At 40.0% G+C, this 25,265-nt stretch overlaps 1 protein-coding gene across 2 annotated transcripts in view; it reads left to right on the top strand.

Annotated features, from left to right (window-relative positions):
- The window catches only part of LOC126162324 (arf-GAP domain and FG repeat-containing protein 1), a 97,071-nt gene that overhangs the window by 37,154 nt on the left and 34,652 nt on the right, over nucleotides 1-25,265 (top strand). Inside the window, exons 7-9 of one of the 2 annotated variants that reach the window (XM_049918750.1) lie at nucleotides 6,889-6,957; nucleotides 13,308-13,508; nucleotides 17,077-17,214. In XM_049918750.1, the coding sequence (XP_049774707.1) occupies nucleotides 6,889-6,957; nucleotides 13,308-13,508; nucleotides 17,077-17,214 (408 nt within the window). The remainder of the gene's footprint in view (nucleotides 1-6,888; nucleotides 6,958-13,307; nucleotides 13,509-17,076; nucleotides 17,215-25,265) is intronic. The other variant, XM_049918751.1, reaches the window with a different exon arrangement.

Below are 25,265 nucleotides of genomic sequence, written 5' to 3' on the forward strand. Positions count from 1 at the left end.
TATATGTATTGTTATTTTACCTCATTCTGTTTACGGGTGGAACAGAAAGGTAAATGATTAGTAGTGGTGCAACCTACCCTCTGCCACACACCGTTGGTGGCTATATATATATATATATATATATATATGATATGACTTACCAAACGAAAGTGCTGGCAGGTCAATAGACACACAAAATTCAAGCTTTTGCAACAAACGGTTGCTTCATCAGGAAAGAGGGAAGGAGAGGGAAAGACGAAAGGATGTGGGTTTTAAGGGAAAGGGTAAGGAGTCATTCCAATCCCGGGAGCGGAAAGGCTTACCTTAGGGGGAAAAAAGGACAGGTATACACTCTCTCTCTCTCGCGCGCGCACGCACACACACACACACACACACACACACACACACACACACACACACACACACACACACATCCATCCGCACATACACAGACACAAGCAGACATTTGTAAAGGCAAAGAGTTTGGGCAGAGATATCAGTCGAGGCGGAAGTACAGAGGCAAAGATGTTGTTGAAAGACAGGTGAGGTATGAGTGGCGGCAAATTGAAAGTAGCAGAGATTGAGGCCTGGCGGATAACGAGAAGAGAGGGTATACTGAAGGGCAAGTTCCCATCTCCGGAGTTCTGACAGGTTGGTGTTAGTGGGAAGTATCCAGATAACCCGGATGGTGTAACACTGTGCCAAGATGTGCTGGCCGTGCATCAAGGCATGTTTAGCCACAGGGTGATTCTCATTACCAACAAACACTGTCTGCCTGGGTCCATTCATGTGAATGGACAGTTTGTTGCTGGTCATTCCCACATAGAAAGCTTCACAGTGTAGGCAGGTAAGTTGGCAAATCACGTGGGTGCTTTCACACGTGGCTCTGCCTTTGATCGTGTACACCTTCCGGGTTACAGGACTGGAGTAGGTGGTGGTGGTGGGAGGGTGCATGGGACAGGTTTTACACCGGGGGCGGTTACAAGGGTAGGAGCCGGAGGGTAGGGAAGGTGGTTTGGGGATTTCATTGGGATGAACTAAGAGGTTACGAAGGTTAGGTGGACGGCGGAAAGACACTCTTGGTGGAGTGGGGAGGATTTCATGAAGGATGGATATCATTTCAGGGCAGGATTTGAGGAAGTCGTATCCCTGCTGGAGAGCCACATTCAGAGTCTGATCCAGTCCTGGAAAGCGTCCTGTCACAAGTGAGGCACTTTTGTGGTTCTTCTGTGGGAGGTTCTGGGTTTGAGGAGATGACGAAGTTGCTCTGGTTATTTGCTTCTGTACCAGGTCGGGAGGGTAGTTGCGGGATGCAAAAGCTGTTTTCAGGTTGTTGGTGTAATGGTTCAGGGATTCCGGACTGGAGCAGATTCGTTTGCCACGAAGACCTAGGCTGTAGGGAAGGGACCGTTTGATGTGGAAACGAATCTGCTCCAGTCCGGAATCCCTGAACCATTACACCAACAACCTGAAAACAGCTTTTGCATCCCGCAACTACCCTCCCGACCTGATACAGAAGCAAATAACCAGAGCCACTTCCTCATCCTCTCAAACCCAGAACCTCCCACAGAAGAACCACAAAAGTGCCCCACTTGTGACAGGATACTTTCCGGGACTGGATCAGACTCTGAATGTGGCTCTCCAGCAGGGATACGACTTCCTCAAGTCCTGCCCTGAAATGAGATCCATCCTTCATGAAATCCTCCCCACTCCACCAAGAGTGTCTTTCCGCCATGCACCTAACCTTCGTAACCTCTTAGTTCATCCCTATGAAATCCCCAAACCACCTTCCCTACCCTCTGGCTCCTACCCTTGTAAGCGCCCCCGTTGTAAAACCTGTCCCATGCACCCTCCCACCACCACCTACTCCAGTCCTGTAACCCGGAAGGTGTACACGATCAAAGGCAGAGCCACGTGTGAAAGCACCCACGTGATTTACCAACTGACCTGCCTACACTGTGAAGCTTTCTATGTGGGAATGACCAGCAACAAACTGTCCATTCGCATGAATGGACCCAGGCAGACAGTGTTTGTTGGTAATGAGGATCACCCTGTGGCTAAACATGCCTTGGTGCACGGCCAGCACATCTTGGCACAGTGTTACACCGTCCGGTTATCTGGATACTTCCCACTAACACCAACCTGTCAGAACTCCGGAGATGGGAACTTGCCCTTCTGTATATCCTCTCTTCTCGTTATCCGCCAGGCCTCAATCTCCGCTAATTTCAATTTGCCGCCGCTCATACCTCACCTGTCTTTCAACAACATCTTTGCATCTGTACTTCTGCCTCGACTGACATCTCTGCCCAAACTCTTTGCCTTTACAAATGTCTGCTTGTGTCTGTGTATGTGCGGATGGATGTGTGTGTGTGTGTGTGTGTGTGTGTGTGTGTGTGTGTGTGTGTGTGTGTGTGTGTGTGTGCGCGAGTGTATACCTGTCCTTTTTTCCCCCTAAGGTAAGCCTTTCCGCTCCCGGGATTGGAATGACTCCTTATCCTCTCCCTTAAAACCCACATCCTTTCGTCTTTCCCTCTCCTTTCCTCTTTTCTGACGAAGCAACCGTTGGTTGCGAAAGCTTGAATTTTGTGTGTGTGTTTGTGTTTGTGTTTGTTTGTGTGTCTATCAACATGCCAACACTTTCATTTCGTAAGTTACATCATCTTTGTTTTTAGATATATTTTTCCCACGTGGAATGTTTCCCTCTTCTGTATTGGACAGAACTTTTTAGTGTGAAAGGGATGGCAGCTATCATAATGGTGGTATTGGGATAAAGTGTTGAGATTTTGGAATAATATAGAATGTGGCAGCCCTGGATCCTGATCATCAAGATACTATCAATGCTTCTGAACAAGATGAGTAGTTTAAGTTCTGGCTTGTTCGTAATGTTCCCCTAGGTGACCCATAAACAAGTTGGTGAAGTCGGTGCCCATGGCTGTACTATGAATTGTTTGAATATATTCCCTTTGGAGAAGTAGTAATGCATAAGGATTGTGTTGGACTGATGCATAAGAAGTGAGGTAGCACATTTGAAGATGGGAGGATATGAGGAGCATTAGTGTTAGACATTAACAAGCCCATGGGCATGTGGATGTTAATAGGAAGGTGGCAGCCATCCGGGTGTGAAGGCAAGACAAGAGGCAGTAAAAGTAACTATTTCCATCTTCAATATGGGAAACTAGGCTGCGAGTTTAGTGTAAAAGATTCTCTGCTCTTCCCCATCCATCCTATAGCCCGGATCTTGCAACTTGTGACTTCCATCTCCTTGGCCCTCTGAAAGTTGAACTCTATGGAAAGTGCTAATGAAGGGAAAGGAATTAGTACAGCAAGTACTTGGTTTAGTCACAGACCATTGGAGTACTACCTAGAGAACACGCAAGCTCTCACATTAAGGTGGCTAATACTGTAGTATTGAATGCAGATCATTTGAAAGATAGGGTTTTATATCCAAATAATTGGAAACAATGTGGTGTATTCAAATCATGAATAAAACAGTCTTGCTTTGAGAAAAAAGTGTTGCATTTCTTACTGAATGGCCCTCTCAGATGGAGAAGTCAAACAGTTGGCAGATACTTTTTCGTGCAACCTCTGCAGTTTGTCAAGACGGTGGTGTATTCAAATCATGAATAAAACCGTCTTGCTTTGAGAAAAAAGTGTTGCATTTCTTACTGAATGGCCCTCTCAGATGGAGAAGTCAAACAGTTGGCAGATACTTTTTCGTGCAACCTCTGCATTTTGTCAAGACAGTGGTGGAACCTCAGTCCCTAAGTAGGATGATCAGATAAGGTCCTGTTTTGTGGTTGTGGGTGGCTGTCCTATCTTCTAATGAGGGTTTTGTGTTGTGAAAGGAACTAGGAAAAAAGGTGAAACAATGTCAGAGGTAAGGAACTCCTGAAAGGTAACCAGGGACTGTTTGGATGGGAGTTTGGGGGGAAGGGGGAGGGTGAGTTGAAAATTAGGAGAGGCAAGATTTTAGTGGATACTTGTCAGAGGAGTTCGTGGCAAAAAAGTGAGGGGGAAGTGAGAGATTAAGTCCATGGATTAGGCATAATTTCAGGAGCATGATGTGGAACTGGGTTTTAGCTAGGGATAAGGATGTTTCTCTGAATTGATCTAGACAGGTAGAGCAAAGATACATGTGCAATGGGATTTATCTATAAGGAGTGAAAAAGGTATGCAGATGATATCTGGGAGCAATAAGGAGAATCTTGGGTGTAAAACTGAAGGATGCATAGCAGGAGGAAACACATTACATAAACATGAAGGATTTGTTGTTTAGAGTCAAAAAAGGATTTACACAGTGGGCAGTAGAAAGGCACTGAGGGAAGAGAATAATTCATTGTATATCTGTGATCCTTGTGCACCAGAAAAACATTGGCTCATAGGCAATATTGCATATCTTGTGGAATAATGGGGAAAAGGGTGGAGAGAGAGGATGTGGTGCAATTGAAGCAGCTACAGAAGGTGATAACAGGGTACCACGAAAGTACAGCACCATTGCACTAGTGAGGATGGGAAATACATGTGTGCATAAGAAAGGTGAAAAAGGAAATGAAGGGAAATATAAGGATGGACACAGTATTTATCCACAGCATATCAAACAACGTTACTGCAATATTTAAATTGAGAAGTACTGATCACATTCCAGTCATGCATGAATGCTTGTCAAGTGTCGCATCCAACCAAAGACATATTTAGAGAGATGGTTACTTGCCATAAGTGTGCAATTAGCTACATGTTGGGGTTAGTTGGTCACCAAGAACCACTTGAAAATGGTAAATGCTTTTGTTAGAGAACAAAAATGAATTAATTGTCATAAGGGAAGCTACCAAAGAAAGTACAAAAAGTAGTATGGCAGAATTCGAATCCTCAATGTATGTTGACATTCAATATGCTAGAAGAAACTAATATGTTACAGAACTGTTTTATAGAGGGGAAAACTGTATTGTGTGTGAATGTTTGACCTTTTGTTAGCCTTATTCATCATTTATATCCTTTAGTTTCAAATTCCAGTGCCCCTTGGTGCTGCCATGGGTGCACCAACCACTGTAGTTCACTATTTTTTTAATTGTTTTTTCTGCTTCTCATTTTTTGTCCAGGATGAAATATCCAGGTTTAGTTCTGTTATTAAACAGTGTTGCCTATTTTCTACTCAACCAACAGTTTTGTAGAGTGAAATTATTATCTCAGTCATTAAAGACCTAGGTATCCTGTGTTTCAGAAATGAAAATAAAACATAATTTATCTCATGCTGTAAAGTACTATAAGAATAAACCCATTACCAAAGTATAAACATCAAAAATGAAGCCATCATTACATTTATTTGTATTGTGCAGTGTGTACAGGATGTTCTATTTATCTGAAGTCTGCATGCACGATGCAGTAGGTGACGGACAACAAGCGCTCCGTTGCACAACAAATCTGATGTGATGTCGCCCGTGTACTACTGCAGTACTGAATTGAAAATACATGCAAATAAATTTTGTACGCAGTCGTGTCATACAAGGATATGCTAGAACTGTGTGCCATTGTTTTTCACACTTTTCTGACACCTCAAGAATTTATTCATCACACAATGTAATTCTCTTTGAGAAACTGAGTTAACTGAGTCATGGATATAATCCTTGAGTTTCAGTGACATGTGCAGATTTGTTGTGTACACTTTATCCTTTAGTGCTCACCACAAATTGAATCAGATGCTATTAAATTGGGAGTTCGAGTGGGCCAGATATTGTTGCTATTGACTATTGTGGAACACATCTTGAATTTCATGCAAAGAAACATTGACAATATGAGCCATTACCGAACCTTGTTGAAAAAATTTGGATTTTTGTTCTCTTTCACTTAATTCATTAAAACACGGTTGCAAAATGTTTCACTCAAATCTTTCACTGTTAACTGTGTTGTTAAAAAAAATTGTGCCTGTTATTCTGTCACAACTGACTACGCGCCAAACACCTATTTTCTGATTGTGAAGGGGTTCCCCATGAAGCAGAAAAGGTCTGTTGACACTTCACTGTTTACAATTATGGGAATTGGCATATTCATGTAAGCGAAAACACAATGAGGTAAAGATCCATTTCACTTTCATGCATAGGTTTCAAAACCCATGTACAAAACCTAATGCTGTATGCAGGATCACTGGGCTTTAATTCTTGTGCTGCTGTTACTTTATAGGGCCTTAGCCCAAGTAAGTTAGCAGAGGTGCAAGAAATTTGTGATATCTGTGAAAGACTTTCAAGAAACTTTATAGAGGAATTTTGAGGTGCTATACAGTGTCATTGACATGAGCTTCTGTGAACACTGTACTTCATTTTTTGTGCTCCTTATCCTGAACACTTCCCATTGTGTGAAATTTATTCACTATTTTCTGAACTGTGCCATGACTCATAATTCAAACACCTGAGAACTTCTGTTAAAGCCATCTCCAGACATTACAGATGGACTCAGCACACACATACAGATTGTAAATAAATTCTCTTTGTATAATGGAATAATTCAGTCTTGCCATTGTTGCATTCAGATACTTCACTGTTACAATTGTGATGTTTGTTTCAATGTTCAAATTACACTGGCCGAAAAGATGTGTAGTGCAACATTAACATGGAGATCAGCCTGCGTGTCTCCAGCAGCCGACAAACAAGATCCCACGCATGTAGTCATCGGATAAATGGAACACCTTGTAGATGAAAGGAACATAATATATTTCATTTTGGAGGAAGGTAGTAGAGTGACGTGTCATAACCACTTATTTATAACAAAAGTATATTTTTATTCAGTGCCCTAATAAATGGTTAAATAAATGTACAATATTGTTGACATAAGTACCAAAACGCTTCCTTTTAGTGACAATTACATCTGATAACCATTTTACTTGGAGTAGATTTTCAAAGGTCTTGTTATTTATTGCAGACATTCACTTTTTTGGCAGTACAGCTAGCAGTGATAATGTTCCTCCCCGATTTAACACCAACAGATGGAGTGAGTTTGATTCAAAACAATTTTGTGGAACTGTCTTAACTTGTGAAGCATGTTGTGTCTGCACCAGCAGTGTTTATTAGTTGCTGTATGTAGTGGATAGATTTATTTATTAAAGATTTTGCTTGACACAGCACTGTAGTGCTTTATTTGCAAACATAGCCATACCGTGTTATAAATTGTTTAATATAACTATAAAGTTCAATTGGCTTGTGGTTTTATTGAAATTTCTAGATGACAAGTCTTGTTTGTTTTGTTTGCTGTAAACAATTGCCTGTTTAACACCTAACAAATAATAAATATGCAAATAAGAAAACTATTTTTGTTAATCTGCAGTCACACCAGGAATACTGGTCTTGTAATAAGGTGTAAAATTAGTGAGATGCACAGCTTGCATATTATTAAAAATTCACATGAATAGCTGTTGCAGGCGTTGGAGAGAAAATGAATCTTCTCATCTTCCCTAAACAGTGTTTTTTTTATAACTAGGTTCTCTATCCATTTCACAAATTTTAGTGTGTTTGTTTGGAACTTTATAAATAAATCTGCTGCAATAGCCCTTGGAATGTTTTTGTTTCTGAAGATCAGGCTGCAACAAACTGTTTGATGTCTTAGAATTAGCTACCAGGAATCAAAATTTAAAAAATAATTTGATTGTTTTATGCACATTGGAAACTCTTGCTTATCAACATTAAAATTGTGTGATTAAGTGCTCAAAATATTTTGGTTTCGTGGCCTGAAGGCGGAGTGAGTGCCTCTGATCACTCTGTGCTCTTTGGGATGCCACTCCATTTATTAATTGCCTTTAAAATTGTAAGAATACAAAATTTCAGGTCCATACTTGCCTTTAGGAGGCAAAATTTTTGTACTGTACATGTAAAAGTAGAAAAAAGCAATTCTTAGCTTTTGCAAATGTTAGTTCTTTCCTCAGTGCTGAAAGAGATAGTTAGGGAAAGTGGAGGCGTTTTCAATGTAGGTGGATCCCTCCAAGCTGTAGACTGAGTGACATACCTCTCCTTCCCAACTTTCACTAACCTGTCCCTCTTTTCTAGGTTAGGAGAAAGTAACAAGTTCAAAAGCTAGCAATAGTTAGTTATTCCCACTTTTAAATGTGCCTATTGACAGTAATGGAATTTTACCTCCTCAGGGTAAAATACTGGCCAGCCATTCTGTCTCCTTGTAATATTAGTTTTCTCAAGGGAATTTTCTTTTAATATTACTAATCACCTATCTTAAGTAAATTCTAAGACATTTCTGAACTTGCTACATTTGAAATAACATTATTAAGTGAAGCGCATGTGGTAGTCATCTATTTTTGGTTGATGTTATTTTTTGTGTTGCATTTTGGTATTTCATTAATGACTTACAAAAAAATTATGTACATTTTTTGAATATCTCATGTGTTATTGTTAAGTGTCTCTGAATATGGAAATATTGATACTAAATTTAAATTGCATTATTTCTGACGCCATAACTAATCTTTCAATAGTAAATCATTGTAAACTCATTGACAACATTTGTTACAATACGTGAACAACTAGATTAGTGTTGAACAAAGCAAAAATGATCTTTCAATTCTCATAGATTGAGAAGTTGCCTAAGTTCCTGGCAATTATGTATTCCAATATGTATGAAAATAGTGTATTTGAAAGAAATGCTTCAAAAGTAGTACATGTCTGTGATATGTGGCCAGACAATAACTGAACAACTTAATTGCGTCCAGGGGCAGTCGAAGGTATGTAAACCTAATCCAGATTTCATTATTACCACCTAGGGAAAGAAAATGTCTTGTCTTTAGGTAGTGCTCTAAGAAATGAACATAAACTGGGAGAGCATGCCGTGGATATGACATGCAGATTGAGGTTGCAATCATTAAAACAAAGGTGTTTTTCATTGTGGAAGGATCTTCTCATGAAATTTCAATCACAGACCTTCTCCTCTGAATGTAAAAATATTTTTTTTTGTTTCCACGTACATAGGGAGAAATGATCATCATAATAAAATAAAGAGGAATTAGAGCTTTCACGGAAAGATTCAAGTTTTCATTTTCCCATGTACTATTCAAGAGTGGAACAATAGAGAAATAGCTGAAAGGTGGTTCAGTGAACCCTCTGCCAGGCACTTGATTGTGAATTGTTGAGTAATCATGAAGATGTACGCTAAGTTGATAGTGAGTCAGTGTTGGTTATACAATGATGGTGGAAAACAGTCATGATTGCTAGATGACAGTCTTGAAAATATTGTATGTTACAACTACTAGTTATGCTGTTGGGGTTGTGTTGTTAATGTTCAGCTATTAATTAGTGTCAGCTGAGTAACCTTCTCTTTTGTCAGCTTTGATCGTTGTTCTCTTTCCGTTTTGCAATTAATGTTTCAGAAAGAATCACTGTGATAAACATTTGCAAATTTGTTACCAGAATATAAAAATTAGCAAGTTGAAAGCTTATAGCTGGTAGTTTGCAGCTGTTGCTTCCATGTGTTATCACTTTTTTTTTTAACTCTAGCAATTAGTGTTAAAAAGAATACTATCATTTCCATTTTTCTTCCAAATCAATAATCAAAGTAGCATCAGAATTCTCATCAAACAAATGGAAAATAAGACAACATTAGATGCTGAAATTTCTGAGAACATTGTATCTCAAGCTTTTGGAGCATAATTTGTATCATATGTAGTCTCAGAGGAGAAAGTGGTGCCAGGAAGCACAGAGAGACTGTTGAAATCAAAGGTTTGCCCTGGCAGTTAGTTTTCCTGAAAGGGTGATCACATGCACTGACAACTAGTAATATGACCTGTAAACTGAAGAGTGTTTTGCTTCATGTAGTTGTAGACAAAGTTGTAACTGTGGCAGTCTAATGTGAAATGGAAGATATTTATTCATGTCATGCCTTAGTAAACATTTTTTTATAGAATCGTCGGAAGGCTATTTACAACTTGAGCACAGAAACCAGACTGCAGCTGCAAGAGCTGGAGAGCATGGAGGGGAAGCAGTAGTTAAGAAGAGAATGCGATTCGATCATAGCCTGTATGCATTCTGTACATTGAGCAAGCAGTGAAAGGAAACAAAGAAGAAATTTCGAAAGGAAATTTAATTTCAGAGAAAAGAAATAGTTCTGCCAGGCACACAAAAGGACTTTGAAGAGCATTTGAACAGAAAGGGTAGTACCTTGAGTGGAGATTATAATATGAATATCAATTAAAAGCACTGGATTGTAGTTAAAACAGGTAATGCTAGGGAACTAGATTAGGAATTGATACACTAAAGATAGTAAAAGAGCTTTGTTAAACTGGTAGCGGATGTTTTATGTCTTCTCTGCTTCAGCCATCATTAGTCCGACAACAGCAAGAAAAAGTCCTGAAACAGTGAAATTAGTTGATATTGAATATGGAGGTATTTTGCCTTTTATAAAGTAATGTTTAATCATCACATGTCCACCATGCTTTTCAACCCAGCAGTGAGCATGCTGCTGATTCCAGCCCTTATCGATAGGCAGGCCAGCCTTTGCACCTTCTCAAGCCCATTAGCTGCCTTCTTTTGTACTTTATTCCACCACACTGTAGCCCCGTAAGTATCATAGGGCCATTGCAGAGGTGTAGTTCTAGTCTTTGCTCTTGGGGCAAAGACCCCAGTGTTTTCAACAGGCCCTTCTATTGCATATAAGAGCACTTTTTGCCTTGGAACATACATTCTTTATGTGAGGAGGGCCTTGTTAGTTTCGCATCCAGGGTTACTTGGTACTTCACTACCTTCTCTATTGGTAGACTTTCATTTCAGAGCTTAAAATTGCAGTATGTGTCTTGGGTGTGCTTCCTTGTGAACTCTAACTTTCTTGGAAGTAACGCTTAAATCCTGTTTCCTACAACAATTTTGCTCAGTGCATTGTATCAGTCTGTTTACAGTACTTGCAAATTTGCCAAATGTTATGACTGTTCATCTGTGTGTCCTTGGCAAAAATAGTATTTAGCGAGTTAATGAGCTTATTAGTCACTAATTTCCACAGGAGCAGGGACAAGACCCTACCTTGCTAGACACCCTCTAGACATGTTTCCACATTATTAATGGTGGGTTTTACCTTTTGTTTACTGTCTTTTACCCATCCAAGTACAGTGATCTTGATGCTGTTTACTTGTGCAGCTTTAACCATGGATTCGAAGATAGTGTTACTAAAAGCCACCCTCCTCACCCCCCTCCTCATTATCCAGGAAGATACAGAGTGCCATTTCCTGAAAGTGCAGTGCTTTTTCTGCCTTCCAAACAAGTTGGTGAAGTGTTGTTTCACACGATTTGCGTGGTTGCTGTGCGTGTTTGTTTTTGTGTAGCAGAAGCTGAAATAACCATCTTTTCTGAATGAATGTGCATGTTAACCAGCTTTTTTAACTTTTTTAGAGGAAAGGAGGACAGACTGATTGGTCACATACTCTTTGTGTGATAAATTCTCCCTGGTTTTGGAATGAAATCAACCTTTACTGTCCGCCAAGGATTCAGAATGACAACAGCAGCCAAACTAACTGAACAGCGTGGATGGGAGTCTAATTAATCCCTTTACTGCTTGTTGCAGCAGACCCTGAAAGATACCTGCTGGACTTGGCGACTTGAGCAGTTGAAGTTCCCACTACCAAGACATTTCGAGGCAGATACCCAGTTCTCCCATTGGTTATTATGTCCTATAAACCAATAACTCACATGGACTGCATTCCTGTCCAAATCACTTGCCAGAGTACATTTGAGGAAGTGAGTCTTTAGGGGCACTTCCAGTGTCTCATGTGCTGACATAGTGTACTCACCATCCTCCCTTCTTAGCCTGCCTCATGTTTTTTTGGTATCCTAGTGAGGATATTATGAAGTCTGGCTCTGGTGACAGTAGGTACATCTACATACCCTTCCGACCCCCCCCCCCCACCTCCTTTTATATGAGCAAGGTTTTAGGATTAAGACCATGTCCACCCCCCCCCCCTCCCCCCTGTCTTTGCAGAAGGTGTCCCCTTACTGTGTTGCAGATTTATCTGCAACACTTCCAGCTGCCAAACTGCTGCCATTGTCACCTTTGATGTCTTTGATCACCCTGTCGGTCTCCTGTGAGAATCCCAAATACAGTTTTAAGTCTTGCTCTTACATTTCCTTCAGGATCTTCTGTCCAACTTCTATCACAAGGATATGGCCATCAGTTCCAGCGTTACAACTAATGATCCTTCTCTGTTGAGACTTTCTTGTTCTGAACCATTATTTTCTCTAACAGGACCTCTACTGGAACATTCTTAAGTAGTTATGTTACCCAGATTGATATTTTAGTTGTCTCGTTGGACACCATCTCAGTCAGTGAATCCATTGTCCTCATCCCCTCACAGACAAAGATCAGAGCACCCTTATCCAGATGGACCCTCCTCTTTTGTGCTCATGTGTTTCATATAATTTATTAAGAGCTAATTAATAATAGGCCTCTCAGTTGTGATCACTTGTTTTGGAGACTACATCTGCACGTGGTACGTAAAATTACAGGAATTTAAATTTAATCATACTTCATCTGCTACTAATATTTTGGCTGCAAACCATCTGCAATCTACAGACCAAGTGAGATGGACTGACTGCAAAGCACTCCTATCCGCTTTCATACATAAGTGCTAATCAGTACTCAGAAGATCATGAAGCAAGAAATACTACACAGTCAACAGAGATAAATGCTAGCATGACCCCTCTATGAAAGATGTTTCACAAATTCTAGTTGAGAGTGAGACAGTTCGGTTGTCTGTGTGAGTTAATTCTTGCCAGTGCAGTGGAATCCAGCACTAGCAGTTAGACAATGGTACTGTCCTCTGTTGACCAGAATTTGTAAAACAGTACTTTTCCACAGAGGGGTCATGCTAGCATATATCTCTGCTGACTTACTTTCCATTCCTTCCACCATGATCTGCCATCTACTTTTATGCACGTGGCTCACCCTCACAATATATAAGATGGACTGGAGTGCTTCAACATCTGTCAGCCTTGCTCCAAAGATGCCTGGACAGTTTGAAACTGAAATATTTGCATCAGACTTAAGTATGGTTACAGGTGAATTCGCATAATTTTATGGTGCAATTAATACGCCATGAGAACATGTAGATTCATATGCCTGTCTTTCCCATTTCTTTCTGCTCATTTGTCCAAATGGAGAGACTAGTTTCAAACTTGCGAAAGCTTGAGATTCAGTATATGCATTAGCTCGTTATGACTGTGCCAGCCCTGCTACCTTTACTTATGGTTCAGTGCTTGGTTAGGAGATGTGTAGATGTGCCATTTGAAATTGGTGACTTATGTACAATGGGGCAAATGGATTGAACACTCAGTCAATTGCTTAGCAATAATGACATGTTACAGGTATGCCTACTGCAGCAGCTTTGTCAACAATGAGTAATAATGTTTTCGGAAGTCCTGCGCGCAAATCGGCAAGTTCTGTGGGTGTTGCTGGAACAATGCAGTCCCAGCCACCGTCGGAGGATCGATATGCTGCCCTTAAAGACCTGGACAGTCTGATGAAATCACAAGCTTCAGATGCACAGGGGGGTGACTGGGCCACAGGTGAGTGAACAAACATCTTCTTCTTCTTCTTTTTGCTAATAATCAGCTGTAAATTCAGTAGATTCTTTCTTTTTTGCCTGGTCAAATTGAAAAATTGTGGCGCAGACGGGAATAGTCACCGACTCTTTAAGTTATCTTGTTCTTTCCAGCAAGGGAAAAGTTGAAATGCTGAAAACAAAGGAGCAAGATGTGGATGGAAACTTAAAAGCATTTTCAGCAAAATTGTGTAATTCCTGGATTTCCAAGTTTTTACTCAAATGGATGTTCTGCCCTCCTCTCCCCTCCTGCTGGTATTTTAACAACTTTTCTAACTGTCCACCTTTGGTGTGTCAACAGAACGTTTAACCCCACTCAGAGATTAGGCCTTAAGCCTGTTCAGGCTGGCTTGACTGCTGCCTGCAGGGCTGTCTGAGGAGTGGTCTATGATCTTGGGACATGAGGTCAGCATGTTGCCAATCGTGCCAACCATTATTGCCACTAAATGAATAAAAGTGATGCTACTGCTGTTTCTTTATTCAAGCAACTCATTATTTGGTCTCATAATGTTGAGTGGACCCCGTTCCAGACCTCCCTATTTCAGAAAAATCTGAGCATTTTCCAGGAATTGAACCTGAGTCCTTCTGCACTGAACGCAGTGATGCTAACTGTAGTAACACTGTTCACGTTTACGTCGCACTTCACTTAGCGTAGACCGGGACTGTGTCCTAGGCATGCCCGATGATGACTAACTGGGCATTGCCCGTGCTGCCGGAGTTGTTGTTGTTGTTGTTGTTGTTGTTGTTGTTATGCCGGCATAGGTCGCGTCCGAATTCTCGCGTGCCCTCTGGTGGACAGGACTCTACTTGCGGCAACTACCGTCCGTGACGCGCCGTGCCAATTTGCGCCTCCCGCGATGTTTCTGGTGGCTACTGCACTAACCATTTGGCTGCAGAGGCAGTCATCTGTGTCAATTGTGGATATTAATTTTTCATTTTTTGGAGCTCAGCCAAACTTTTAACTAGAGGCGGTATGATGTGCTTGTTATCGCAACAGTGCTGCTCCTAAGACATTGTCCTTACAGGATTGATATGGTTTCTTATGACATCCAGTCAAGGTTGTATGATTTTACCTCAGTAAAAAATTATTTTGAAGGCAAAATTCAGTATTTCTTTGTGTTATCCTCTGTTTTCTGTGTGCCTTGCATTGGAAAAGTGCATCATGTGTTTAATGAAGGGGCCGGCCGCGGAGGTCTAGCGGTTCTGGCGCTGCAGTCCGGAACCGCGGGATTGCTACGGTCGCAGGTTCGAATCCTGCCTCGGGCATGGGTGTGTGTGATGTCATTAGGTTAGTTAGGTTTAAGTAGTTATAAGTTATAGGGAACTTATGACCTAAGATGTTGAGTCCCATAGTGCTCAGAGTCATTTGAACCATTTTTTTTTTTTTTTTTTTTTTTTTTGTTTAATGAACTGGCAATCTGTTGTTTGGTTAAAGGCTTGCACTTGATTTTGACTGATAAACCTATTAGAGATATATGAAGCACATTATCACTTCCACCCTTTTGTACACAGAGGGATCTACAGGTATAAATAAAAGATTGACATATTTCAGATTGGGAGTATATTCTTCGTTATAAGGAAAATGCCAGAATTGGAAATGCTCGCCTACATTGTATAGTAATTCAGTTTCATTCACATGGCAAACTCAAAAAGTCAGACATTTGATATTTTTCAGTTTTGAGTTTTTTTTTTTTTTAATTGGGGTTTTCTTCTTTTAGATTTTTACTTAAATTACATCTATTTTTTCCTACTTTACTTTGGCTTACAATGTATCATGTGAATAAATCTCAATTATTTCAGTTTACTTTGGTTCCATATACCTTCACTATTTTGCTTTCTGCTTCTTTCTTCCATCTCAAAATTTTTCCAAAATCTCTTCACCTTTATAGGGGATTAGTTTGAGTCTCATTGTTGTTGGAGCAAGAAAGTGAGCACATTGATCATAATATATAATTTTTTTATGTGTTCGGTTGTTAAAAGTGCAAGTCTTTTGTTTAGGGAATGGAAGTCTATAAATAAGCTTAAAATCTTTTTTGTTCACATTCCTCTTGTGCCCACAGTACCTTTTAGGTTTTGCAGTAACCTCATTCCATTGTTAAATTATCTAATTCCTTGAAGTGGAGTGGCTGAATAAGAATTCTCAGTTGGCCTATTGCATCATTGAGCAGTTTGTTTTTTTTCTGGCTTCAGCAGTGCTTTTATTCTATGTTGATAAAAAGGTTTTAAAATATGCTATGGAAAGTTCTTACAGATTGTTAATAATTTAGGAGTAAAGGCAACAACTCACTAAATAGTTGGAGTGTTTATTCAACAACATGGAAAATTTTGTTATTTTGGACAAATAATTTTTCAAGCTAAAGCACTCACATAAATGCATGTACACCCCCTCCCTCCTTTGTACAACTACCTTGTGCCAGCAAGAGAACACATCGGATTTGCAAGTATTTTTACTCTCATTCATTGTCCAGTAATTGAAACCTACAGAGAGCCCTGCAGTTACAGCATTTATAAATGGAGAAGTCTCATAAAATATTGTGACTGAAGGGCTGTGGTTTTCCTAAATCATCTGCCAGATGCTCAGGTGGAAAATGCTAGAAGAATAGAAAACACAAACACATTAAAAGCGGAGAAACCGAATAAGAAAATTGGCTGTTATGTATCATTCCAGAATTCCGTGTATGTAAATAGCCTCAAAGCCTCATGATTTAAATTTATTATTTGTAGCCAGAATTCTGCTTGTACATTATGAGCAAAAGTGTTATTGACACAATGCATACATGCGACTATCTGTCATTTACCACACCCTCTCCCCCACTACTCTCAATTGCCCTCCCTCTATTGTGGTCTTCCCAGGTCTGTTTAGATGACTTCTAGTCATAAGCATCTCCTCCTCCTCCTCCTCCTCCTTCTCTTCTTCATCCTCTTCATCTTATCATATACTTCCTTCTCTGCCTCTAACCAGGTGAGATGGCACGGTGGTAAGCCACTGGACTCGTTTTTGGGAGGGTAGTGGATGAATTTTTCATCCAACTAACCAGTGTTAGGCTCTAAATTACTTATAGTGAATGCTGGGATCATTCCTTTAAAAGGGCACTGCTGAATTCCTTCTCCAGTGTGAGCTTGTGCTGTCTCTCTATTGACCTCACCATCAGTCATTAAACCCTAATCTCTGCCTGTGGGAGTTTACAGTATTACCTGGTATAGCTGTATAATTGCAGCTAAGCCATTTGTTGGCAATATCCTTTCTTTCAGGAGTACTACTCCACTAGGTATGCAGGAGAAATGTACAGGAGGAAATAAAACTGTGAGGGTGGGCCATGAGTATTGCGTAGATAATTCAGTTCGTAAGAGTATTGTTCATGACAGGTAAGCTTCCAGAATCTCGGACACACAGTTTTAATCTCCGAGAATGTTTCATACATTTGACACAAACATGTATCTGTCTCTTACATTTTACGTTTTAGCTTTGTGCTGATGAATATCAGTAGATGTTCTATTTGATCGTTCATTTAATAAAATCTGCTTTATTTTAGGTGCATGGTCATCTCCAAATACGTCAACTGTCCCAGTCTCAGTATTTGGTTCACCATCTCAAAATTCTCAGTTTCTCACATCAGCCAGTGGAGTTTCTTCATTGCCTGAACCAGCAGCGATGCAAAACCCATTTTCGGGTAAGAGGACACCACATAGAAATATGTAGTAATATATTGAAAAAAGTATGGAGCTTATAGTTTATTAATAACTTCTTTTCTCAGGCTGGATGTAGAAAATGTAGACCATTTTTAATCCCATTATACCCATAAGATTTTATTATTATACAGTTAGTGCTAGTCTGTGGGTCTGTCTTTATGTTACTGTGGCAGACATTGTAATTTAATTAAGCCCACTTCTTTTATGTGCTACTCCTGTGTTGAAAGACTTCAAAGGCACATTTCTGTGGCTATTGGTTTAATAGCCAAAAGACTATTGTTCAGACAATTGCTGGAAGTATTTTTACGTGGAGGTAATATTTGCAGGAAGTGAAGTTAAACCTCTTAAATGTTGGCCATCGTCTCTCATTGGTGAATGAAACATTAACCTGCAGTCTGTGCACAGCTTTTAGTTTGCTTCCCATACGTGAGCTGACCAAAATGCTATTGAGCACATCGGGGATGCCCTTGAGCAAGATATGTGCGCATTTTATAGAGGTCTGACAAATCTCTGTAAGCTATGCGATGTCGTATATTGGTATAATCTTCCAACACCTTCGTGTCTTCTGAAGCCTGTACTACATGTTGTCACTGTCATCAGGGTGAAATGTCAAAATTTACAGCTAAATGTAGTTGATTTTTTTCCTTGTTTGCAAATTTGCAAGATTCATTTGTCTCACTCTTTCAATTACAGCTGCTCGCATATAGTATTGTTGCTGACCCTGTTGAAGCCATTCTATGGGTTTTTATTAAAAAGTTACATTTGCATCTACACAGTTAAGCCATATTAATTTGACCACCAGCTACGTTCATCGTTGAAGAAATACATGATATATTACCTCATGTATGGAACATATCTCTGACAAGAAAAAAATGCTGATAGAAAGAAAGAAATGAAGTAATTGTGTGGAATGTGCATAGTACTCACTAGGCATGTGAGGTAACCGTACATCGAATGAACACTGACGTGGGTGCAGACTGGAGACAAGTTGCATAACCTGCAAGGACTGAAGCTTTAGTAGACCTGTCTCCCCTCCTAACACCAGCACGCGAACAGTGAGCAAAGAAATATAGAAATAATAAGCACATGGTCCTGTGAATTAAAGTACTCACATATGTATTGATATTAGTATAATTGAATTGATAGCTAAAATATATTTACGTTTGTGTCCTCATATAGATACTCCTACGTAAATCTATATTCCATGAAATTTTGACAAATACACATCATAGTTTAGTGTAATATCTTATTCATTTTCCTTTTATAGTTTTGGCTGTTTGGATTACTGAAAACATCTGTCTTGAAAATGCTAAAGGGCAGCAAAAAAGTATAATACAACTCCTCCACCAGGGATTATTGTTCAGTTATTGCCAGAAGATGGTATAATTTGTGGTCAATCTCACTCACCACCCTTTTAAGAGAGCACCACTCACTGCTATGTTACATTTGTGATGTAACAGAAGAATGTTGAAGATCAGGTGGTTTGATCAAGTAAGGAATAAAAATATTCTGCAACGACTCTGTGAGAAAAAGTCTAGCAAGGAACATAATAAAATGACAAGAATATTTGAGCACATATAACAACACGTGTCATTGCTTAAAACCACAATTGGGGCGATGCAAGAGGGTAAGACCTGCGGTGCAGGCCTAGATGTGTCGAATAAGGCAGATTGTCAGTTATGATCAGCACTTAAGTTGAAATGAAGAGGTTAGCTAGGAGGCGACAAGGAAGGACTGCACCAAACCAGCATTAGGATTGAAACTTCCTGGCAGATTAAAACTGTGTGCCAGACTGAGACTCGAACTCGGGACCTTTGCCTTTCGCAGGCAAGTGCTCTAACAACTGAGCTACCCAAGCACGACTCGCGCCCCACCCTCACAGCTTTACTTCTGCCAGTATCTCATCTCCTTCCTTCCAAACTTTACAGAAGCTCTCCTGCGATCCTTGCAGAACTTGCACTCCTGAAAGAAAGGATATTGCGGAGACGTGGCTTAGCCACAGCCTGGGGAATGTTTCCAGAATGAGATTTTCACTCTGCAGCGGAGTGTGTGCTGATATGAAAAGACCTTTGCCTTTCGCGGGCAAGTGCTCTACCAACTGAGCTACCCAAGCACGACCCACGCCCTGCCCTCACAGCTTTACTTCTGCCAGTATCTTGTCTCCTACCTTCCAAAATTTACAGAAGCTCTCCTGCGAACCTTGCAGAAATAGCACTCCTGAAAGAAAGGATATTGCAAAGACATTCTCCTTGATTTCTGGTTTGCAGCTGAACAGATGGGGACTCATTTCTGACCACAAAGCCTCAGTTTTTTGTGGAAAATTTAGAGGACAAGTTTGGAGAAGTTGAGGGCATGTCTAAAATGAGATCTAGAGCAGTCCTCATACAGACATCATCCCCAGAACAGTCATGGGCATTGCTTGCTTGTGACAAGCTCGGTGATGTTGCAGTCTCCATTACGCCTCATAAGAGCCTCAATATGGTTCAGGGACTTATTTTTGATCGTGACCTGTTGTTGCAGTCTGACGACGAGCTCCGTGCAAATCTGGAATGCTGCGGTGTCCACTTTGTACGACGTGTGTTCTGGGGACCTAAAGATAGTAGGGTCTCCACCGGTGCCTTCATCTTGGCTTTTGAGGGTGACATCCTGCCCGAGAAGGTCAAGGTGATGATATATCGACGTAATGTTAAGCCTTACATCCCTCCTCCCATGCGCTGCTTTAAGTGCTGGAGGTTTGGACATATGTCATTGAGATGTGACGCCAACCATACCTGTCGGGATTGTGGACGTGCCTCTCACCTCAATGTCCCATGTTCGCCGCCCCCTGTTTGTGTCAACTGCGCACAGAAACCACCTTGCTTGTCAGACTGCATGGTTTATGAAAAAGAATGGAAGATTATGGAGTATAAGACCTTGGACAGGCTCACTTACACAGAGGCTAAACACAAGTACGTTCGACTTCACCCTGTGCGCATTTCATCGACATATGCTGCAACAGCTTCGATGTCGCCATCCCTGGCGATGAGCCCCCAAGCTCAGACGCTTTTTGTTGGCCCTCCAGCCCGCCCATCTATTCTTGCCCCCCTGGTAGTTAGGGGAACACCCTCTTCCATTGCTCCCCTGGTTTCAACATCGGGAGTAACAACCCCTCCTTCTTTGGGGACTTCAGTCCCCACCTCTGCGCCGGAGAAGTGCCCGCCTCCTCCAGCTCCCCTCGCACAGAAGGGATCGCTTGGTGTCCTCCCTTCCATGGTTACTGCCCCTCCAGATGTCAACAGTGGCTGAAAAAGCCACCACCTGAGGGCCGTAGGGCTTCCAGGTCTTCCTCGGTGCATGACACTGGGTTGGAAAAACCCACTCAGCCTGATAAACCGAAGGACAAACGGGATCCTACCAAAAAGAAGAAAAAGCAAAAGGAGAAGGACATAGAGACAGAAAAGGAGTTCACCACTGCACCTGAAGATGATGTGGAGCATCTAGTGTCCACTCAGGAGCTGGATGTTGCTCGACCCATAGCTCCTATGGAAGTTGATCAGGGTACTTCGAAGTTGGTGGCGGTGAGCGCTTCTAAGGCGTGACCTATCCCCCCTCCCCATGGTTCTTTCATGCCTTCACAATCGGATACCATTATCCTTCAATGGAATTGCCGTGGTTTTTTCCACCATCTTGCTGAGTTGAAACAGCTTTTGTGCCGCTTCCCTTCCACTTGTCTGGTCCTACTGGAAACGTGGTTTCCTGTTCGGCGGACCCCCTCCCTCTGTGGCTACTGGGGTTACTATAAGAACCGCGTAGAATACGACAGGGTGTCTGGCGGTGTCTGTGTTTATGTTCTTGCCACTGTTCCTACTGCCCTCCAGTGCCACTTCACACGGCTCTCTGCGAAGAATTTTTGGATCGAGCAAATGACAATGAGATGTTCCTCAAGAGAATCATAACTGGTGGTGAGACATAGTTCTACTGTTATGATGTTGAGACCAAGGTTGTCTCCACAATGTGTTGGGAAAGGTTCTCAAAGACCAAAAAACACTCATCAGAGGTCAAATGTCAAAACCATGCTGATAGTTTTCTCTGACCTTGAAGGATTAGTTCATTAGAATTTGTGGCACGGGGCCAAACTGTTAATTGATGGTTACTGTCAGAATGTGTTGTGACATCTGTGAGAAAATGTGAGAAAGAAACGGCCTGAAATATGGCGAGACAATTTATGATTTGCATCACGATAATGCACCCGCATATTTGTCCACGTTGGTATGTGACTATTGCACAAAAAATGAAATCACTGTACTGCCTCATCCTCTTTACTCTCCAGATCTGGCCCATGCACGCAGTTTTTTCCAAAGTCGAAAACCCCGTTGAAAGGACAACGATTTGTAACAATCAGTGAGATGAAAGTAAGTTCACAGATGGTGCTTCGCACATACCAAGACTACTTCTAGAAATGGAAAAGGCATTTGGAGTGGTGTATCAGTTGCGGAGGAGAGTGTTTCAAAGGAGACCGTATACAGTAAATAAAAGAGAAGAATAGAAAAATTTTGTGGACAAAGTTCTGGAATTTTTTTGAACAGACCTTGCATTTTCTAAACTAATGTAATGGTAACCAGAAGCTATCGGCACTGATATTAACAATTTTGTTCATGAGATCTGACCTCTTTCTAACATGTTTTAGATATATTGTCAAGAAAGTTTTGTTTTTTGTACGGCTCACTGCCAAGGTATGAGTACACTTTGTTCCTAGTGATGATTTTTCCATTCAGGTTTAGTGATGATTTTTCCATTCAGGTTTACTATGGGCTTACGTGTATTTTACAACTTTGTTTGAAAAAATGCATACAGTCTTATCAGACATTATTTTTAGTTGCCTCCTCAAACCTTCACTGACTTAATTATACATGTAGAAAGACAGCAAGATGGTGGCAAATGTAGATGCAAGTAATATTAATATTGGCAAATGTAGATGCAAGTAATATTAATATGACCAGAAGTTATAGTTATATAGTAAAAAATGGTGTTTGCAATTAGTGTAAAGGTGAAATTGAGAAGTTAAATGAATATTTGAATAGCATTTGACCAGTTGCTGTTATTCTGAGATGAGAAATCACTAATCTTAGAATCGAAAACTGAGAGTTACAAACATCAGCTTCAAACAGTATTCCAATCAGGTTACGAGGTGCAAAAGTGATACAGAAAACAACAGAGGATATGAAACTCAAGTGGTTACAGTGTGCTAGTGGAGAAAAATGGCCTTAAGTGTGTAAATAATCAAAACATTCTTCCCGTTGTAAATAATGGCCAAAAATCTGTAAACAATTCGAAACTCTCTTCCTATTTCTCAAGAAATGACTAACAAAGTGGCTAAGAAAGTGCCACACTCTCAACAAAATTAGTTTTATATAACAAATCTCATGTGTACAAAAAGGTTAAGCGTGTTATCAGAAAGCAGCAGAGACATTTTAAACATTGAAAACAAATATTCCAGCCAGTCTGAAGGTTACAGAATGGTAAGTTGTAAAAGGAAAGTCAGCAGAAAAAATAAACAGCAGACAAAGAAGTGTAATGTGCTGTTTCAAGCAGACAACTGCGGAAGATGTGAATATGGACTTTTATGCAACTGGCAATGTAAAACCTGACACAAGAACAACAAAAAAATGTTATTGAAGGTATCTTGGAACATAAGAGTGTACTGAACAACAACGATTTTGTTGTTTGTGTGACTGGTGCAAATAGTGTGGCACATAATAAAGCCAAAAATTGTACAACAGGTTTGAAGAATTTTTTAGATTTACATAAAATGAAAAACACATGACCTGATCTTTAGTTTGTGTGTTAACAGAGAGATCCATAAAACGAACTTTAAAATCAGACAACTGTGCTCCACATACACAAAATGCAAGGTAGCAGATATTAGTTAACTAGAGAAAACTCTGTATACTGAACATGGTGAGCATCTGAATTACTAAGGAAAGAGATTTGTGTGTTGAGAGATAAACAGGATTATAAATAAATTCGCAAATGGAAACAATCCCATTTTAAAAGATAGTCTTTCCATGCATTTTATAGTACCACGTTTTTTAGGGAAAATGACATACAAGCGAAGGAAAGGCAGAAACCACATTAAGAGGAAACTGCAGCAGACTAGTTCATGCAGTTAATTTTACTGCTTTAAATCACTCAGTGAAAATAAATGAACTTGCAAGACCCAGTGAAACTAAAATACCATTCTGTACTAAAACAATATTCTCCTTCATATAAATGTACAATCACTTAGAGGTACAGTCAATGAACTGCAAAACTGGTTTGATAAAGCTAACTGTAGGCTCTCATGTATTAGTGAACACTGTTTGAAAGAGTTCATAATAGACATTTGTTTTCCACTTGGATACTTGCTAGAAACAAGCTACTGCAGAAAGAGCATGTCACATGGCAGGGTCTCAATCTACATGAAAAGCAATAGTGATTTACATTCTCAATCATTGACCTTAGAAGAATATGCCTTGAAGGCATATTTGAAGTAGCTGTAATTACAATGCTCATTAAAAAGTTGTAATTGTCTCAGTTTGCCAAGCTCTAATAAGATAGTATTTATAGAAAAAAATAATACTTTAATATTGCAATTGTCCAAATATAAACAGTATAAAATTATAATTGTAGGCAAGACTGACTAACACAGATATAAGGACAAAGAGAAAAAAAATGTGATTCATATGATTAATTCTTTGGAGTCATTAAACCACTATTGTCTCAATCAAAAGCCCACCAGACTGTTTTCGTGTCTTGATAACGTATAATTAGTAATTGTTGGGTTCAAATTAATGATATGGATATAATAGAGGGAAATATTCCACGTGGGAAAAATATAACTAAAAACAAAGATGATGTGACTTACCAAACGAAAGTGCTGGCAGGTTGATAGACACACAAACATACACACAAAATTCAAGCTTTCGCAACCAACGGTTTTACAAATATCTGCTTGTGTCTGTGTATTTGTGGATGGATATGTGTGTGTATGTGAGTGTACACCTTTCCTTTTTTCCACCTAAGGTAGGTCTTTCCGCTCCCGGGATTGGAATGACTCCTTACCCTCTCCCTTAAAACCCACATCCTTTCGTCTTTCCCTCTCCTTCCCTCTTTCCTGATAAAGCAACCGTTGGTTGCGAAAGCTTGAATTTTGTGTGTATGTTTGTGTTCGTTTGTGTGTCTAGCAACCTGCCAGCGCTTTCGTTTGGTAAGTCACATCTTCTTTGTTTTTAGACTATAATTAGTAATATGCACAAAGACTTCCTTGACTGTAATGTCACAGAATTAGGAATATCAGACCATGCAGGGCTATGGCTTCAAATTGAAAATTGACATAGACTACTCGGAGAATCCAGCGTAAACAATATGACAGACCAGTTAAAGGAAATAGATTGGTCTTGTATAATGTATAATAGCAAAAGTATTGACAAATTCTTTTCCAGTTCCCTGACAGAGATTAAGCACATAGTAGAAAAGATGTGTCCCACTGTAGCCAAAAGATGTCGTACTGATATTACACATAAGCAGTATCATACATACTGACAAGTGGTTCACTCCACAACTTAACAAACTCAGGATACTACTATTCATTCTAAAAGAGAAGTCTCATAAAAATTAAAAATTAAAACTGTATCCCTGTTGACTTTGATACACTCAATGAATATTTTGTAAATTTTGCCAACACTACCATTACAATCTATAATTCTACATTAAGTGCAGAAGCCCTGTTAACTGATGCAAAACAAACAAGTGAGAAACTTATGTGGATCCTAATCACTTTAAATGACATCCATAAATTAAATCAGTACATAAACAAAGCAATCCAAAAACAAAATATTGCTTTGGACTCTGTAGTTTCATCGTAAAGTGAATAGTAAAGAAATTCAAAATGAAACTTCTTTCACTATCTAACACAGTAATAGATGACGGAATTTTCCCAGAATGTCTTAAGCTCACAGTTTCTTTACCTATGTATAAAAATAAGGTGATAAAAACCTCCCATATAACTACAGAC

The sequence above is a fragment of the Schistocerca cancellata genome, chromosome 2 (genome assembly GCF_023864275.1).
Source record: "Schistocerca cancellata isolate TAMUIC-IGC-003103 chromosome 2, iqSchCanc2.1, whole genome shotgun sequence".
Lineage (NCBI taxonomy): Eukaryota > Metazoa > Arthropoda > Insecta > Orthoptera > Acrididae > Schistocerca > Schistocerca cancellata.